The sequence below is a fragment of the Ascaphus truei genome, chromosome 6, assembly GCF_040206685.1.
Source record: "Ascaphus truei isolate aAscTru1 chromosome 6, aAscTru1.hap1, whole genome shotgun sequence".
Classification (NCBI taxonomy): domain Eukaryota; kingdom Metazoa; phylum Chordata; class Amphibia; order Anura; family Ascaphidae; genus Ascaphus; species Ascaphus truei.
Window position 1 is genome coordinate 55,712,362 of NC_134488.1, and position 21,033 is coordinate 55,733,394.

At 40.2% G+C, this 21,033-nt stretch overlaps 1 protein-coding gene across 8 annotated transcripts in view; it reads left to right on the forward strand.

The window, feature by feature from the left end:
* The window catches only part of PKNOX2 (PBX/knotted 1 homeobox 2), a 752,321-nt gene that overhangs the window by 447,218 nt on the left and 284,070 nt on the right, over nucleotides 1–21,033 (forward strand). For all 8 annotated transcript variants that reach the window (XM_075604325.1, XM_075604323.1, XM_075604330.1 and 5 more), the window contains one exon: nucleotides 544–647. Coding sequence is in view for 1 of the 8 variants with exons in the window: in XM_075604329.1 (XP_075460444.1) it covers nucleotides 645–647 (3 nt within the window). In the remaining 7 variants the exon portion in view is untranslated. The remainder of the gene's footprint in view (nucleotides 1–543; nucleotides 648–21,033) is intronic.

Here is a 21,033-nt window from a genome sequence, read left to right on the forward strand (position 1 = left end):
GGAGGATCACTCCTATTCAGTCTTCTCCAAAATGACTGCCACGGCCACGTAACCGCACTGTGCCAGAGGGGCTGTGGCACTCAGGCCCTCGGACCCCTCTGGCATTAAAAGGGTTAAGGAATTTAAAATGATTGATAACGGCCACCCTAACTTGCCCAGGGAAGGTTAGTCTGGTTACATCTCTATGTTAATTAATTGCAGGCAGACAATCAATTTAGCTTTTCTTTAGTATGTACAGCCACCGCTACTCTATTCATTTTGTGGCCCAGTTGGAAGCAATGTTTTTTTGATTTTTAGGTTTGGCAATAATAGGAGAGGTCACTACGCTCTCTACCTAGGTTTGTTTTTGTCTGTGCTCTAAAGAGTAATTTGTGTCTGGTTGTGAAAGTTTATTGTGGAACTATTTTCAGAAAGATATATACTGTAACCGGATGCATGTTCCACATAATTTATTTCAATTTTCTTATGTATTTTGTGACACAGGGGGATTCTGATTTAAATTAAGTTCCTTACAAACTGTTTATTTTTACTTGCCCTTCTTAGGTGCATTGGATTATACTGTCGGAAACTCACTTAAAACAACTGGTTTGAGGTACAGAAGGAAAACCACATCATAGGACCTGCCGCTTCCAGCATAAGTCTGCATGGTAAGGGATGTTCTTGTGTCATATCACTAAATTACTGTGCTTGGAGAGGATGAGAGCACGAGGGGAAAGAAAGTAGGAGCTCATGTTCGGGTAGAACGTATAAATGAATATGCTGTAGTGGGAAGCTTGACTTCAAACTTTTAGTCATTAAATAAAATAATCTACTCCTGAGAGAAGCATAGTTTGTTTAGGTTGAGGGAATAGGTATTTTAAGTTCCCCGTAAAACGATAATAAAATTCTGAAGGAAAATATAAAAATAAACTATGCATAATAAATATCAGAATCTCTGTATTTCTCTGTGCAATACCCAATCCCTTATTTTCCTGTTTGCTGTCTTTCAAAACATTTATTCTAGTGCTCAGTGTTCTGTCATTCATGGGCAGTACATTGGAGCCATAGCTTGGCAGCCTTTATTGTCCAGCCATACAGGCAGTCCTCGTTTTACAACGCTTCGTTTTACAACGAATGACTTATCCAACGCTATGCAATACATACCTATGTTCATTTTTACAACGCCAAAACGGCTTATCCAACGCTCTTACGATGCTTTGCAAAGTTGTTTATGTGTATATAATATATATTATACTATATAATATATGATATTTTTATATTATATTATAAATTATGTAATATTATATATATATATAATACAGTATATACACTATATAATGTGTGGTTGTGCTGCATATCTTATTGTCTGCATAAAATATTTTGTGTATTTTAGCATTAAAAATGCCTTCAGGAACGGAACCTTTTATTTAAACAGTGTTCCTATGGGAAAACGTGTTTCGCTTTACAACGTTTCGCTATCCAACGCCATTTTGAGTAACGCATTGTGTCGGATAACCGAGGACTGCCTGTATTCATTTGTGACACTCCCATATGCAAAACTTTGTGACTGCAGAGCATTGTTAGGCATGGCAGGGATGTTAGTTTATTGCTTGCAATAATAAACAAAAGCAGAGCGTTTGGATCTAGTTTTTCAAAGCTGGTTAGAGTGAAGACAAAAACAAAGACGTGTCAACATCTCTTCAATCCTGCACCAATCTTGCTTGCAAATACAGTACCATACTGTTTGGTGTGGAGGTCATTAAGTTTTCCAGAACACGGTCTATCTCTAAACCAAACCTTTGTTGAGAAATGTAACCAAGAACACCAGCCCATAAAGATGGATATGAACATCTTTGGTCTAGCCTATTAAAAAAATATATATATATATCCTGTACAGTATACCAATTCTATCCCATCACAACCGGGGCAAGTGTTGGTGAGGTGGTAAAGTTATCCAAGTAACCAACCAAGTTAGAGTGCAGTTGCCTACATTAGGCTGAGTCCATAGAGACTGCAGCCGTGCGGAGGCGCGCTGAGGCTGAGGGAAAGCGGGTGCTTTCCCTGGCCTTAGTTTGCGCGCCGTCCGGGGGCGTGTCCGGGGGCGTGTCCGGGGGCGGGCCAGTGACGTCACAAAGCTGGTTCGCCCTCATTGGGCGAACCACTCACGTTACCGGCCCTGCGCTCCCGTGAGCGCATAAAAATTAAATAAGACCTACGCCTCCGCATGCCTGCGTGCGCGAGCCCCTGCTAAAGCTGCTCTCATTGTGGCTGCAGGAGTTCACTGACAAGTGTCAGCGCGCCTCAGCACGGGTCAGCGCCTAAGCGCTGACCCTGGACTCAGACTTAGGGATTATCATCCCCATCTGGTGGCAGTGTCTTCTGTCAAATCATGTTGAGTATTATTCAGAGTGGAATAAACATAGACAGGCTGTCCAATAGGTACTGCAGCTGATATAACACACCTACTAAATGTCCCCTAGACATCTCTTTAGGAGATCATAGAACCTTGATGTGGTGTGGACTTTGATATTTGCTCTTACCACAAGAAGGTAATAAGAAAAGTTTGCATACAGAATCATCATAATTGACCTGACAATGGACTGTGACTTGGGGTAATTTAAAGTTGCATTTAACAAAGGTGAAAAATCTCTCTCTACAGAGATTCTTACATTTCCTGCTCAATGTTTAACACATAGCAGTAGAGATGTGTGAATCTCTTCAAATGTGCTTCATGGAATTTTTTGCGACATTTTCACCTTCAGGGAATTTTGGGGGGCAAACGTTTTACATTTTCACAAAACAGGGGCCACATTGTGTCAGGTTCACTGACTTCAGTGAACATTTTGTGCTGTTCAACTGAGAAGATAAATACTGAATTAGGTTTTAATGGAAAGTATAAATCCATAAACAACATATCTTTATGCATTATTGATGATTTTCTTAAATCCTTTCACAAATTTATATTTATACAATTTTCTAGTGGAAATTTACAAAAACTATCTTGCATTAAAACGTATTAAATTCTAAAGATGGTTTTTCAAACATGAATTTTCAATAATAGTTTTTTTTTCTGATTCCCTAACTTATTTCTAGCAAAGGAATTTGATACAACCACAGTCAAAACACAGAAATTACTAAACAGCTTGTTTCAGATTTAGATTGTGTTACAAGTAATTTGCCTGTTGAATTGTCAATGCACCCCATCCAGCCACCCTACATGGGTGAAGAACAATTGACAATTAAGAGCTGTTTAGAAGTGTTTCTGACTAAAATCTATTGAGCTAGTGGATGTTCTTACTGCGTTGCCTCAAATGTGGAGCTCTGAATAATTTACTCATTTAAACATGAACTTTAATGGAAACTTTGTTAAAATAAAATAGCAGTGCTCCAAAATTGTATAAGATCAAATGTATTTTAAATAAGTAATTCATGTGGCAAGCACTTTTTGGGGTGATTTTGTCTGTCATTTTAAATGGCAAAATTCATTTTGGGGGGGTGGGGGGTTTAGACTGTGGATTCCAAGCTTTTTTTGTTGGTGAACCAATGGATAATGCTGATATTATTAGACACTCACAATGAAGATGAAATTGCTACAGATGTAGCCAGATTTACGGTCCTCGGTGCTGTTATTTTCATGTGGCTGCAGCTCTCACACCCCGAGGACAGTAAGTTTCCCGGGAGGATTACCTCTGTGGACTTCCATGCTTCTGCATGGGATCCCACAGAATTGAACCCCGTGGGCCATCTGCAGGAAGAGATATAGCACCACATTAATCCTTCAGGGCCGCTTGGACTTGCTGTCCTTGTGGCTGCATTCGGGCCGCGAGGTTCGCCTGTTTTTTTCACTGGCACAAGGACAATAAGTCCATCTAGATCTGTACAATTGAATAACTCGCTGGTAATCACGTTGCCCCTAGTCATAGCACCAACACTTAAACCCTAATTGGGCAAGAATTTGGTAGTTTCTTGAAAGAATGTAAGACCACTGTTGGAACTATGAAACAAAACTTTGCTAACACAGTTTTACTGTATTTCTCCAAAATCTTTATACAAATGCCAGTAATTTTCTCCCAAGTTGGTACCACAGTACTGTTAACCTGCTAGTTAACTAATTAGTGAGATTTTTGTAAATACAATGGATCCAATTGATATTTGGAATGAACTGGTGTGTATAAGATGGTGTTCCCCATCCAAAGGGTGGGTGTGTGTGTTTTTGCAGGGACGGTTCCTTTTTGAGAGGTCTCTTTGTCACAGCACATCTTGCCTTTATTGGGATATGCCTCGGTTTCACACGAGCTAAAAAAAGAAAGCATTAAAGCTTCAGGAAGGGCCCGTCTTTCCTCCCATAAAATGAATGTGCTGCATAGATCAAATAACGTGTATACATCTTGATGACACACTTATTGTATGCATAATTCAAATCTACAGTTGCCTGGATAAACATTTTATCGGAAGGATCTTACCACTACTGCTACTCCTCGTTACTTCTGTTCTATGAATCTGATTTATACATGCAGTATTTCATGATGATGTAAATATACCATGTGTCATCAGTCACCCAGATGCACGAATGTTCTGAGTTTTAACCAGAACAGTAAACAGTAGAGACACAATGAAACACAGAAATAGACTGCATAAAATCCATTTTGCTCACTAAGTCTACCCATTCTCCTATCGAGACCCTTTTAGCTAAAGTGGTTTGTTTGATATTTAGAATAATTTTATGTCTATCCCACACGTGTATGTTCCCAGCTCTGAGAGGGTATTCCATGAACCAACCACCCTCCATGAAGAAACACTACTTCGTATTTCCCCTTAGCCTCCCACCCTCAATTTTAAAGGCCTCTTGTTGTAGCACTTCTTTTCTTTTTTTCTTAACTATGCTTCCCTCTTTTAACTTGTTTGAAACCCTTGGTGTATTTGAAAGTTTCTATCATATCCTAGGGTTGCAACATTTAAGTTTTTATAATACGGGATGCTGAAATCCAGAATGAAAGTGTGACATTATAATGAGTGATGAATGATTTGTAAATGTTTCAAGCTGAAGGGTATCTCCCACTTGATAGCTATATTCGTTGGTTTTTATCATGTCTGCTCTTGGGGGTTCTGGGAAAGACGCGCACTGAGTAACGCCTACAGGGGTGGATCTCATGGTATTATGAGATGGCCAGACAATGCCCTAACGTTATTTTAATAATAATAATTTAATTAAGCGACCTCTATCGGAAGAAATCTATTACATTTTTATGTCTGATTTAATACAATGATTTTAAGTTCAGGGATTTCACATCAAGACCCTAAAATACGGGACAATTATGCATCGTGACAGACCTTTTCAGGAACAACGTGACAAGTCAATGAAATAATTTCTCATTATGCACCATCCCGACTCTTGCGTTCTTCTCAAGGATGTCTTCTTTCTACCCCCTTTGTATCTAAAGCCCTCTCCCGCCTTAAACCTTTTTCACTGACTGCCCCACACCTCTGGAATGCCCTTCCCCTCAGTACCCGACTAGCACCCTCTCTATCCACCTTTTAGACCCACCTTAAGACACACTTGCTTAAAGAAGCATATGAATAGCACTGTGGATATTCTGAACACATGATACATAAAGCTTGGCCCCCTGCAGACGCACTTACCAGAACTCCCTCCTTCTGTCTCTGTACGTTCTCCCTACCTAACAATTAGACTGTAAGCTCCTCGGGGCAGGGACTCCTCTTCCTTAATGTTATTTTTATGTCTAAAGCACTTATTCCCATGATCTGTTATTTATATTATCTGTTATTTATTTGATTACCACGTGTATTACTACTGTGAAGCGCTATGTACATTAATGGCGCTATATAAATAAAGACATACAATACAATAAGGGACGTCTCGCAACCCTATCATATCCTCTTCCTCTCGTCCAAGCCGTATACTTGCATAAACTTTAAGTGGCAATGATCCCAGATTCCTATACGAGTTTGCTCTTTATTTGTATTTTCTTAAATAAATGTTTTTATAGTGTTAATCCCCCCGCCCCCCTCCCCATGATTTTCTTAATCTATTGCTTTGGAAGTTACCATGGTAACCTTTAGGCTGCAATGGGCTCTGGGGAGAGATTCATTTTAGCATACTGGCCACTTATTATTTCAAACGCTTCTGTCTCATGACTGAAGCTTCAAATTTCTAAAACAATAAGAACAGCCTTGAAAAGGGCAAAAGAGATCTCAAAGCAAGTTAAAAAAAAACCAAAATACAAAAAAATGGCAATCATTGCAGACTGCTGCTTTAGGTCAGATAAAATAATGACTTCTTTCCTCGGTAGTGGTTGATTTCTATCCGGTCAATAATCCTGTATTATGCCTTTGGGTTTTGGGGGCACAGTGAAAAATGTTGGCATTCATTTATAGACCACTCCTCTATCTACCTACATCATGAATCATTTTGTTTACCCCCTTCCCTACCTAGAGTGTCAAATATGTTGCAGATCTTTTTGTCATCTTCAAAAAAAAAAGCATACATTCCCTTCTAATCCTCTTGTAATGTCACAAATAAAGATATTGGAGATCACCAGTCTTCGTACAGGTCCCTACGGTACTCAGATAAAAAAATAGAACAAGTGCGCTACTGCTACCATTAAGTGATACAACCAATCGTAAAATAGGAAGGTGTAACTAACACTAACCTACATATCTCATACACCCATACGTGATTAACAGATAATTATTAGGATAAGAAATATATTATACAAAACCGTGAACAAGGGCGAGGAAGAGAGCGTCCACAGCTATGGTCAAAAAGGGGGTGGCTCAGCACCCCCTAGCACTAGAGAAGAAAAAAACAAAAGAGACACAGCGCAGAAACCCTCATAGTGAAGAATGTATTAAATAAAATGTAAACAGGTAAATAATCTGCGTACATCAAAGACAATAATCACAAGCACATCATGGATATGGACACGGGTTACCAGTCAGCTGATATGGACCACGGGGAGATAAAGTTGTCATCAACAGGTAGGTGGCCTCTCTCAAGTGGGCACAATGAATCCTCCTGAAGTCTCCCTCCGTCAGCTTGGACCCGCTTCAATGACGTCACCGGTATCCACTCGATCAAATACACGGGGTCACAGATGTTTAAATGTAGAGTCCCGGTATATCCGTGTACACCTCTCTCCTCTCACCAGCCAGGTGGGGAACAAATTGAAGAAACACTCCAGGAGTAAATCCACATAGGAGAATGTATATCAACATAAAGTCCCATAAAATCAGCGTGGAGTAAATAAAGTCCCATGGCACCAAATGTCGCCGCCACCCTCTTTATCCGCCCCTCCTTTCAGAATAGGGGGTAAATGTAGCTGGAAGCGTCACATCAACTAATAGCAGCACAAACAAATGCACTGCTGGGGCTGGGACTAAATTGCATACAGCACTTGATGCATGCTAGTGAATACTAGCTAGAGACCGACAAAACTGTCAGCAATCAAAGCAGTGAAATTGTAGTGATACCAATAGATCAATAATAAACTAGTAGAAAGTTAAAAATAGGACAATCTTACGCGTTTTGTAGCGCTAAACGCCACTTCATCAGAGCCAACTTTAAGTGCCACAAGCAACGGCGCAGCAAGCGCGCCCACTATATTACGGGCCTAAAGCAGCAGTCCACGCTTATCACCATTTTTGTTTTTGCAGAGATCCCTACTTGCCTTTTCCTGCACTATTTTTATCTTTAAAATGTAATGCTCCATCCGAGAGACATAAGCATTTGATACAGTATATTGACTATCCGGGGATTAAAATAGAGCTCTTACCAGAGCCCAATGCAGTCTAAAGGTTACCCTGCTAAACTCAGAAGCTAGAGATTAAGAACACCGTCATTTTTAACCGTGCCATTTTTTTATTTTAAACAGATCAGGAAATGCTCAGGAGGCAGGATGCTAACATCATATGAGTTACTCATATAGGCTTCTGGGGAGGATTGCTGCTTTCATTTATCTTACTCAGGCACTTTCCAGTTGCATGTGGATGAGATTGAAACCTTTGGGCCAAATGTCGCCAGCCTCAGTAGGATGCTTCGAGCTTTTGACAGGGCAGTTCGATTTAAGTTTGTTCAATTTTTTTCCCAAGCCGTCTTTTTAAAGGTTTGTCGAGAGTTTCTTTCTCCATTGTTAGCCTGTGTTTTAGTGGCGGTGAACATCACAGCCTCGAGAGATGCATTACAATTAACTGTACTGAAAAAAAATCAATTTGGTTTGTTCGTATGGTCTGCAGGACTGCAATAACATGAGTTTTATCTTCCTCCGTATTGACTGCGAACATGATCTGGCGAGAACATTGACATGACTAAGTGCCATGAAATTAGCAAAGGAGACAACATTTTTAATGAGTTCTAACAGTTTGGAGATTGAAAATAAATTTTGCTGAGATTTCAGGCTTGTTTGTGCGAAGCAGCTGTCTATGTTGACACCGTGCAATGGGATTTCAGTCCCTGTCCAAAAACAGAATCTATACAGTAATTTGATACTTCTGATGGAAAGTGAACATTTTTGCTGGCGTAGCAGTTTGTCTGCATTGTTCACCCTTGGAAAATGTGTGCTTCCACTGTTAATTTTCAAGATAATACCCTCAAGAAATGATGCAGCTTTGATCCTTTTATATCAACTCTCGTGCTGCGAGAGGGGTGTGCGTGTCTCCTATAGCAGTGAAAGGATTATTGATCACCTAACTCGCTTGCTGCCAGAGGGTCCCCCATTGTACTGCCCCTCTCATCAAAAGAGGTAAACGTAAATCCCTTAAAGGCTCCCTTCATAGTCGAGAAACGGACACCTTCGGGTTGTGATGTCATTTGTGATGCTACAGTAGAAGTATCAGAGTGGCTAAAGTGTATTCAAATTCACTACTAATCGTTAGCATTTCTTTCCTCTGTCTTCATTACTGGTTATTTTATACTGCACTGAGGGACAGGCATGTTTGTGCTGTTTCAGGGGTAGCAAAAGTAAAAAAAATATTAGAAATGAATATCACTGCTGATGGGCATCTTTTATACTTCCAATGTGACACATGACATTGCATATGGAAACAGGCTCATTTCACTCTCTGGTTTACCTGATAAGAGAAGTTGGCATTTTATAAGTGGAATAAGGATAACCCTCTTTTATGCAGACTGTTGAGTGCCTTTTATTGACATTTTGGCCAAGGGAATGTGGGAAACATGCAGTTTTGGTAAGCGACGTTCACCTTGTTCTTATGGCCTCCTCCTCATCTTCTGTAACCTGTCTCATGCTTGCATTACTTATATCATTGGGGTAGCAGACGTCTGGTTTACCTGGACATATCTTTATAGCACTGCTAAAATGTGTTCTGACATCTTTTGATCAAAACTTACATTTTGTCTGGGATCGTAACAGTCAAATAGGAACTTCCGTGCTCCCGGTTTTCCAAGGCATTCAATACCTGAGTAGAGTTGGTAGACTTGGTGGGCCAATTTCTGATCCCATAATATTTTAGTAATGGAATATGGTACAAAGAGGATGAAAATACAACTGGACGAGTGGTCGATGGTACTAGATACCCCAAAGTGTTACTTTTTATTTTATGATCCCAGGTAGAGGGACACGATACAGTTCGACTTTTCTTTATTTTTAGGACAAGTTTTCCTTTTCTTTATTTTATTGTATAGATATTGTGAAAGTTATGTTACATAACAGTAGCATGACCCTGGTCTGTATAGAAGTGGAACTCCTCTTTCTTTCTGATTTGCTCCTGGTTCCATCAGCTCTCTGAGAGCCACAGAGAGCAAGGCCACCAAAACCACTAGAAGTGTTCTAAGAATATCACTAGGGTTACGTGACCCCCTGTTTCTTTTGCCAGGGACAGGAACAGAGTTAAACAACGGAAACACATTTGGCATTTCAGCAATGTTGATAGTCTGACCCAGCAGAGGCAGCCTAATGCCTAAGGATTATTGTGCTCAGTAAATGCATTGCAGACCCTCTCATCAGCCATGGGATCAACTGCCAAAACAAATCCCTTAACTGGAACAATTATTGCTAATGTAATTCGTTCACCAAAATCGTATTCTGCTTTTCATAAAGTGGGAACATGTTTTCTACGTCCGTGGAGTATTTATTAGCAACTGCTGTAAACCTCCCTCGTTTAATTTTAACACAGTGAACTGGGCTTGACTTAAACTCTCTCTATTAGAGGGCGGAGAGGTAAAAAAAAAAAAAAAACTATTTTTTCCTTTATTGACACGACTTTCATTTCGATCTTAAGGCCCAAAGCAAGTTAATGATTTTCTATAAAGGAAAGTGTTTAAAGTGTTGCCAGAATAAGCCTATATGTTTAGAATCCTGGCGTACAACTTTTTAATGAGCTCAGTCAAATTTGATTGGCAATAAAGTTACTGTATTAAAACGTTTATTAAAAAAAGTCAATTACTTTTTTATTATATTTTTTTTACTTGGATTCAAATAGAAGAAAGTAGGTTTACCAGGGCAGCGATTTCCTTTTACTTAAGAATGGTGCTTCAACCCTGGAAGAAAAGTTTTAACAGCAGAGAAAAAATATCTTAACATAGCTTTTTTTTCCCTTTCTGTTATGAGGAGCATGATACAGCCAATCATTTTCAATCAATACTAGTTAATGTGGTTTGTCATACAGTAGGTATTGTCTTTCACAGGACCAAAGTGAATTAATGCCCATAGTATGCTTAAAAATTGGGGATTGACGATTTTTTTTTTTTCAACTTAAATTTAATTTTTAGTTTACACGTCATGAACAGTGGTCCGAACAACATTTGAAATACATGTACAGTACATATCATTCGCAATGTTCGGAAGAATAGTCATTAACAGAACTTAAGCGTTTATGGTAGAGGGAAAATAAATTAAAGTAAAACAGAAAAGGGGTGAGGGGGATACTCTCAGTTTCAGTTTAACCTCGTGTAATTTGCAACCCTACTCTCTGTCTTCTTATCTCTTCTCCATGTGGTCCAATGTCAGTGCCCCCTGAGGGCAGGCCTTGGTCACCCTAAATCCTGAATCCATATACTAAACCCCGCCAAACGAGAATGCACCTATTCCTATCAAAGCAATATTGTGGTCATGCTCACCCCTGGGATGTCCGAATGTGCTAACCATGGTAGCCAAACTTTTTGTAATTTCGTGCCTGTATCATTTACCAGGCTTGTGAGCTTCTCTATCTGCCAGACAAACCAAATGTTTTTCCCGATTTTGGATAACGATGGAGAATCCTTCTGTTTCCATAATGCTGTGATCTCACACCTCGTTGCTGTCGCAAAGTGAGCAACAAGTTTAATTTCATCTCTGGTCTCTTCAAAAGGAACAGCCAGGAGTCCAGTGGAATTTCAAAGTCCAATATCCTCTGTAGCCAATCCCGAATTCTCACCAAAGTGGGGGATATTCGAGGGCAAGACCACAGCATGTGCAACAGGTCCGCTTGCTCTCCACATTGTTTAGGACACAATGGGGAGTAGCCTTCCACAAATGTTGACAGTTTTAATGGGGTGAGGTACCACCTCATCATCACCTTATATGCATTATCCTTCAGCGAGGTACATATTGAACTCTTTGCGACTGCTAGAAATATTTAATCCCACTCCTTATCTTCTAATGTTTCCCCTAAGTCTGCCTCCCATTGAGATGTACAGTAAATGGCAGCTTCTGAGCATATCCTGGGCAGGAACAGATCACTTCCCTATACATTTGAGATGTCAGTCCACGTGTATCTGTCCCAAGTAAACAGAGATGTTCAAAATGTGTAAATGGGGGGAATGGTGATAATTTTGAGTAAAAAGATCTAATCTGGAGGTATCTAAAGAATTCAGAGAGGGGAATTTCTTTTTCAGATCTGAAAGTTTTTATATTTTTTCCCTCCTCCAGATCTCCAAGTCTCAATATTCGTTTTTGCTTCCAAATTGCAAAGCCCTTTCCGTTCAGCTCGGGAGCAAAATTAGTGTTATCGAAAATGAGTGTCATCAGTGTCTCCCTAGAGGTTAACCAAACACTTGAATTTAGTGGTTTCCCATACCTCCACTGCATTGGTCATCGAGGAAAGCGGTGCTTTAATGGATTTGAATACTTATTTTTTTGACCAGATTAAATTGACTATGTCATTGGGAGCGCATATCTCCTTTTCCAGTTCAACCCATCTTTTCCGACTGGGCTCGGAGTGTGCCATTGCGAAATTTGGCATAATTGTGCCGCCTTATAATACAATATCAAGCAAGGTAGCGCTAGACCTCACGCCAATGTTGGTCTTTTGATAATCCCCCTCTTCTTGTTTTTCTGTAGTTCCAAATGAATTTAGTAATTAGAGATTGTAGAGCAAGAATATTCTTTGACCGGAGTGGGACTGGGAGCATCTGGAAAAGATACAATATACGTGGAAGTAGATTTATCTTAAAACAGTGAATTTTACTTATCCAGGAGATATTGTATGTGGCCCAGGTTTTTATGTCCTCCCGTAAGACTCAAATTAATTTGGGGTAGTTTGCATGGTGTAGTGATTTATATGATGGAAGGTAACTACATTTCCCAGCATGCAGATGGGGGAGCTGGGAAGAAGGAACGTTACTATTGGACAGCCGGGGAGGAGCACGACTTCCGACTTCCGGTGCATCTCCCCCAAAAGTGATAGCTATCCAATATTAACGCTCCTTCTCCAGTAATAATAATAATAGCATGTTCTTGTATAGCGCTGTTAGTTTTACGTAGCGCTTTACAGAGACATTTTGCAGGACAGATCCCTGCCCCGTGGAGCTTACAATCTATTTTTTGGTGCCTGAGCACAGGGATACAAAGTGACTTGCCCAAGGTCACAAGGAGCCAACACTGGGAATTTAACCAGGTTCCCCTGCTTCAAACTCAATGCCAGTCAGTGCCTTTACTCAGTCAGTCCTCCTCTGGTCACATGTTCCTCTGCTCCCACCACCACCGGCTGTGAAGGATGTCTTCCACTGCTCCCACTGCCAGCAGGATGTTGCCGTGGTCCTCCTCACCCTCCGCCGCGGTCCTCCTCACCCTCTTCCACAGGCTGCAGGTAAGTTTTCTGCTGCTCTGCTCCTGCCGTTCTCCAAGAGGACCGAGGGAGCAGAGCAGAACGGAAATTACCCGGCACCGGGTTCCAGCCCCCTGGTGCCGGGTCCGGGTAATTTCTGAGTATTGAAAATATGACCGGGTACCTTGTAATTTCCGAGTACCCGGTACATCACTATTCCTTTCTATACGAGAGCTGGGAAAGAGAAAGGTGGGGGGCTTTTGCTGGTAGAAGAGGAACAGCAGAGTAGAGGAGACGGTAAGATTCTCCCAAGCTCTTGCCATGTGAACATTTGAATACAAGTGGAAGCTATTGCATACTAATATTGAAGAATTAGTTAAAAATCCTTAGTTCTAAAAAAAATAACAAATGTCTCCAGGAAAATTGAACTTTTCCATGGCATCGGAAAACAAAATATTGTTAATGACTGGGTTGGAAATCTATTCTTAAAGTATAGTCCGTAAAGTTTTAGGTCTTTCCAAAAACTGGAATTCCAGTTTTCCACCAAGGTGCTATATATTTGCATTGCCAGGTTCTCCATGCCTAAGTATATTTCTGCATGTTGTATCCGTGGTTCAAATCAGATAACAATGCAATAAAACACATAATACTGTACATTTTTACAATTCCTAATAAAAGCGAGGCCTGAAAGTACATTTGGTGAAACACAAATTATACCCAGCTAAATAGTGTGTGTGTGTGTGTGTGTCTTTTTAAAAGACTTCATCACTCAATAAACCACTGAATAAATCCTTCAATGTGGTTGATTTTTTTTTAATTGTTTTTTTTTTTTGTCGCAAAAGAGGTTTATGATGGAGTAACAGATGTTAAGAACGTATATGGGGCCTATGCACTAAGCTCCAATATAACACTTATCGCCACCTTACCACCAAAAAAGCTTACTGCTATTCACTAAGCCCTGATAAGTCGGCGATAAGAGCTTTTCGACATGAAGGGGTTAATGGACAACAGCAGCTTTATTGGGGGCAGAGGGGGTGAGTAAAAGGGATACTTGGCCCTTCACTCACCTCCTCTGCCCCCAATAGACATTACAATTTGTTATAATCACCAATGCACAACCCACCCCTTGTGCCCCCACATAAAACAATATTTTTTTTATACACATGATTTATACCAGAGGCCTGCGGGGGTCCCCACAGGTGTCCGTGGCCTCCATATGGTCTCTGCAGGTGTCTGGGGGCCCCAACGGTGTCCCCGGGTTTTTCTCCGTGGGTGTTTTTCAGGTGGTCCCTATGGGTGTTCAGAGGCCCCATAGGGGTGTCTGGGTGGTCCCTACAGGTGTCTGGGGGTCCCCGATTCATTCCCATGGGAGTCAGGGGGCCTTCGTGTTGTTCTCTTGGGTGTCCAGGGACCCTCGGATGGTTTTCATGGGTGGTTCCCACGGGTGTCCAGGAGTCTTTGGGGGGGCCCCGTGAGTGTCCAGGGGTCTTTGGGTGCTCCCTGTGGGTCCCCACTGGCCCGCGGTACCAATCCTGTTGTAAAAAAATAAAATTGGAATACATTTCAATAAATACACCTCCCCCCACCCCCTTACCAAACACCTACAGTAATGGGCAAAATAACTATTATCCAGATATGGATAATAGCTAATTTGCCCATTATTAAAACAAACATTAGCCAGTCAGCATAAATAAAGTAAATAAAAACCTTTATACTTACCCCAGCCATTCTGAAGAGCGTCCTCGTCAGCATACACCAAGGCCATGACCTCCGTTGCCAGAAAGAGTACATGAAATAAAACAATCCAATGGCCCCTAACCCCTTAATCACCTTGGCGGTTAATAACTGCTATAGTAATTAAGGGGTTAACCCCCGTCCCCCACTAGCCACCTGGGAGGCCTAACCACCCACTATACCCACCCTGTACCCATTGATTGGCATAGTGGTACGTCATACCCATATAATATGGGCATGATAAGCCACTATAGCACTCAATGGTCACCCTAATACAGTAAAAAAGCATGAAGGCCAAAATTAAACAATAACCAAACATATACACAAGCACATTAACACCACACTTCAATCAATAGAAACACTAGCCAACAAATGAAAGAAATACATGCACTTGCCAACCAATTAAATAAATAAAAGCACTAACCAACTAAACAATTAATTAATTCCATCCATTAGCCAACAAATCAATTAATTATTTAAACCACTATCTAACACATCACATAAAAGCAGGCGCCAACACAATAATTAATTAAACCGTTAATCAATAGAAAAAACAAAATACAAAACAAGCCAGAAAAATAACAAACAATGATATCCACAGAATAAACAGAAATAGAAAAAATAACACTCAATACATAGCAAGCATTTGCCAAAAAATGCATTGGCTAATACTGTATTGATCTGTACCCTAAAGGGGTGCAGATTAATACATTATCGGTCAATGGGCAATGAAAAACATAAAATAAAAAATATACAATCCAAAAACCTGAAAAAATATAAATTTACATACAGCAGCGGCAGCTCTTATTCGAGCAAATGCCGCTGGCTGTATGAGGCTGGGAAGCGGGTAGCCGCGGCGCGTGGCGGCGCACTGTGACGTCACAGTCACAAGCGCGCCCGGCTTCCCCGTCTTCCCCGGCTTCCCCAGGCTTCCCCGACACCCCTGGAGTTCAAATCTAGGTAAGCGGGGGTGCGGGGAAGCAGAGGGGCAAAGTAGAAGCCGGGTTCGGGGTGTCTTTGGGGGGGTAATTGCGCGCGATGTGGAGGGGGGGTGCGTGGGGGAAACGCGGCGGCGCGCGTTTTTGACTGGCGGCAGCTGGGGTAGATCCCGGCATGCCGCCGGCATTCACTCGAATTAAAGATGTCGCTACTGTACATTAATATTTAACTTACCTTTAGAAGCATTGCCCTCCGAATCCAGGGGTATCAGGAAGCTCTCGTACCGCAATGTCATCCAACTCAATCCGCCGCCATCCACCATGAAGATCCGGACCAGGTAACAATATTCTTCTTTCTTTGATCTTCTAACACCTTTTTCTTGATCTGTAATTATTTCTTTATTTTATTCATCTTCTTTCTAAATCTGTTAATCCAAAAACCCAATTGTAAATCTACAACACGATGTTGACTCATCGGCTTCTTGTGCACAAATTAGGCGTCAAGGCTTTAAATAGGGCCTATGGCGTCACATTTTTGGGTGAGATGGTACAGCTCCAATCTGATTGGAGTGGTCACTTTAATGGATGATGTCGCATTCTTTTGAACTAAGGTAACCTATCACATGGTACAGCAACCAATGGTATTGTCTTCAATCCCATTGGCTCTAATACTATGTGATATAGCCATGGGGTTTGACGGATGTGACATACCTCCCTTGGAGATGACATCACATCTATCACAAAAAAAGAGACGGGGACATGATGCAGCGTACAATCAGATACGTATAGGTATATCCCTGACTGAACTAACGGTGCGAACTCTGGACTTTATAAAATTAGTTACATAGTAGATGAGGTTGAAAAAAGACATACGTCCATCAAGTTCAACCTATGCTAAATTTAGAAAACAGATACTTTATGCTATATCTATACTTCCTTATTGATACAGAGGAAGGCAAACAAACACCCAGTGACATTTCATCCAATGATATATCATAAGGGGAAAAATACATTCCTTCCTGACTCCAAGAATTGGCAATCGGATTATTCCCTGGATCAACATCCTTCCCATGTTTACTCATTTGGTATATCCCTATATACCTTTCCTTTCCCTGTTTACGTTTCCTTTCTAAAAAATCTATTGTATCTGCCATCACAGTCTCCGTGGGTAATGAATTCCACATTTTAACTGCCCTTACTGTGAAGAACCCTTTCCTTTGTTGCTGGTGAACTCTCCTTTCCTCCAACCTAAAGGGATGCCCTTTGTACTGCCCTTTGGGTGAATAGTTCTTTTGAAAGCTCCTTGTATTGTCTCCAAATATATTTGTATATAGTTATCATATCCCCTCTTAGATGCCTCTTTTCTAATGTAAATAAATCTAATTTAGCTAGTCTCTCCTCATAAGTTAGAATGTCCATCCCCTTTATTAATTTGATGGCTCTTCTCTGCACTCTCTCTAGTTCCATTATGTCTTTTCTAAGGAGTGGTGCCCAAAATTGTACACCATATTCAAGGTGTAGTCTTGCTAATGCTTTGTAAAGGGGGATAATTATGTTTACTTCTTTTCCATCCATTGCCCATTCAATGCAAGATAAAATCTTTTTTGCCTTTGCAGCTACTGCATGACTTAGGGCACTATTGCTAAGCTTGCTGTCTACAAGAACTCATAAATCCTTCTCCATCAAGAATTCCTCCAATTTATCCCTGTTTAATTTGTATGTCGCCTGTTTATTCTTGCTTCCCAAATGCATAACCTTACATTTATCTGTATTAAACCTCATCTGCTATTTACCTGCCCAAGTTTCCAGTCTCTCCAAGTCCTTCTGGAGATAAATTACATCCTGCTCTGATTCTACTACCTTACACAATTTAGTATCAGCAAAGATGGAGACTTTTCTCTCGATCCCAACTTCAAGGTCATAAATAAACAAGTTAAAAATCAGTGGTCCAAGTAACCGATCTCTGAGGTACTCCACTCACAACCTTAGCCTAACATGAAAAAGTTACATTTATGGCAACCCTCTTTTGTCTTTCCTTCAACCAGTTTTCAATCCAAGTGCATATATATTTACTGAGTCCAATTTGCTTTATTTTGTACACCAACCTCTTGTGTGGAACCGTAGTTTCCCCACTATTGAGGTCAAGCTTACAGGTCTGTATTTCTCCGGTTGTGATCTAGCTCCCTTTTTAAATACAGGCACCACATCTGCTTTACGCCAATCTTGCGGTACTGAGCCTGTGGAAATGGAGTCCTTGAATATTAAATGTAATGATTTGGCTATTACTGAACTTAAATCCTTGAGAACTCTTGTACAGTATGTATGCCATCGGGGCCAGGTGCCTTATTTACTTAAATTTTTTCAAGCTGCCTATGAACTTCTTCCTCAGTTAACCAATTGTTCATTAATATGGAGGTTGTGGCTTCCTCCTGCGGCACTACAATTGAAATTGATTCTTCCCTGGTAAACACAGAGGCAAAGAATGTGTTTAATACCTCTGCTTTTCCCTTATCTCCAATAAAGGTCTGTACATTTTCAGCATTCCCTTCATAAACATCTTCCCTTATAATAGGTTTTAGATCCAGTTTAACATATAAGCATCACCTCCTCTTCTATTTGCTCGATCCTTCTGAAAAAGGGAATAACCCTCTAAATTAACTGCCCAGTCATGAGTTTCATCCCACCATATTTCAGTAATGCCTATGATATCGTACTGCTCACTTGTAGCTATTAATTCAAGCTCCCCCATTTTATCTGTCGGGCATTAGCAAGCATGCATTTTAAGTTTTTTTTCAGCCTGTACTATTATCATATCTTCTTCTTCCTTTCTGCGCCAACTTGGTTTAGTCTTTAGAAGTTTTCTAGTATTATCTGTATTTACTATGAGTGTCTCACTGCTTGTCAAACTTGCACTTGCCCCCATTCTACCTCCATAACCCCTTGTTTCCTCAACTATTCTATTTAGTTCGTTATCTGTTTCATTCCCCTTTTAATTTCACATTAAAAGCAGAAGTTACCCCCTTTCCCCTGATGGTTCCTGAGATATTTGTAGTATTTATTTTTTTGTCGGTTTTGACTCCCAAAAACTACAAATATGGCCAAAACATGGCACATTGTGTTGTCTGCTAGGTAGAGTCCTGACACCTGCCCCACCACCATATTGTGTCTGGCGAGCACATATTCTGCACAGTGATTGAGCGGAGAAATGTAGGATGAGCACAAAGCATATTTGAGACCCCCTCTTGAGATTTAGATCAAAATAAACAAAACGCAAATTTTGCTTTAAGGGGCTTTTTCAGAGCGGCCGCAAATTACCTTTCAAGTTCATGGTTTTTTTTCCCTAATCCTTTGCGAATTTTGAGAGGGCCTCTAAATCTTTCAAACTTTAAAAATATTTGTTTCTTTGGATTTAAAAAAAAAAAAAAAAAAAAAAACCTTTTTAATTTATGTACTGTACCAACGTCACCGATATTGTTGTGTTTAATCCTTTCGCAGTATGTTACAGAAAATATACATTCGTTTTAGAAGAACAAAGCTCATATTTCACACGAGGAAGAGGCAAACAGACTGATTTTGTCATGCTGTTTTCTCTTTAGTAATGAACTTGCTGAAATAGTCTAATGCTTTCTTGTACTGTGCTCCTGGAAAGATAAAAATTGCAGGACCCTGCAGCAGCGGAGGATTAATTTAAAATAATGACCTGTCCTACTCACTGTATAGCTGCAAGCACAAATGGATTGACTTGTCGTTTTTCGTAATTAAAACTGGGTGTTTTGGCCAGGTTGAACTTTCTTCCTAAAGGAGCTATGTAGCTTTTTTTCTACCTTGCAACGTATGGCCCCTGAGGGGGTACTGTGATCTGAGCCATGGGACCTCAAAGCCCTTTAGGTCTGTGCATTGCTTCTTTTTGGTTGTGGAAAGATGAGAAAGGTTGGTCGGGGATATGAACTTAATGTCACTATGTTTCATCATTCTGTGAATACAACCAAAGGCAGCTTATCATTTCAGACATGGTTTGGTAAAGATTAAAGAGAGGAAAATACGGGAAAACAAAAGGTTCGATCAGTTCTAGTCTCTTAAATTTGCAGTTAAAGCATGTGTGGTTTAATTTTTTTTTAAATAAATCAGTTCTGTACTAAGAAAAACTACTTGTAGCATTAAAAAAAAATATGTATTATAATGTAACAAGCATTTTGGTTTCTACTGTATAGGAACCATCTACAAAGTCATATTCCCTTCCTCTTCTGAAATAGACTCTGGCACACCTCTCTCTAGCAGTGCAGAGCTCAATTGTACCTAGTTACTGCCTGGTCACATATCTTCTCCACAGAACTTTGCATCTTTGGTCCTCTTCTGCTGCACTGACGGCCATTTAGTAAACCCCCGATCCGAATCTTCGCAGATCGATCACAGGAGAACGGATTGATCTGCAAGTTAGCTAATCACTTGTCAGTGTGTAGATTGTATTGATGCACATATTGAATGGAATTTTTTTTAAACAGCAGCTCAAACTGCTGCTTTAAACATTGCTTTCATTGTAATGATATTGAAAATAGTTTATATATACGGTGTATGTATATGTGTGTATGTATATATATATATATATAGCCCCATCCTGCCACAGGGTCCAGACTTGTAATGTGTGTGTGTATGTATATATATATATGTACAGTATGTATAATTACTGTGACATCCATCAATATACTGTATCACTAATTTGCAATGCACTATGAGGTAAACCACACAAAAACTGCACTTGGATGTGCCACAGTGTGACTGCTTTCTTCTACCAATAGAAGACTACAGTAATAATACCCCGAAGACTCCTTATGGCCCATTCAAGTTCCTGCTTCCCTAATTTGCATATTTTTTCTTAACAATTAAAAGATTCAGATCTCAGGAATTGGGGGGGAAGGGGAGGGGTCGACGACAACAAGCTTAAAATAATGTTGACTAATGGACCTCTGGTTCAGATAACGGAAAGGGATAATTATCCACAGTCGTTTCTCTGCAGCCATTCAGCCGCTGAGCCCCTGAGGTAGGGATTAAGTTTTTTAGGGTTAGTGGTTAAGGATTTTTGGGTTACAAATTGTCCTAGACACATCAGATTAATGTACAATAATAGATTTACTAATTTAATGTATAGTAATTAATATTTTATTAAAAAAAAAAAATAAACCCTGAAATTGATCACTTCCCCCCCCCCTCCCTTTCGCAGTTCAAAGTAATAGTAGCTGTAAATATTTTGTAGGTTATGATACCGTTCAAGGAACCAACATTGCGGTTCTTCAGAAATCCTCATGCAATCGGTTTCTAATCCTCAGTGCAGTATAATTTCATCCCTAAATAAAATGTTCCCTTTACAGATATTATTGTTCCC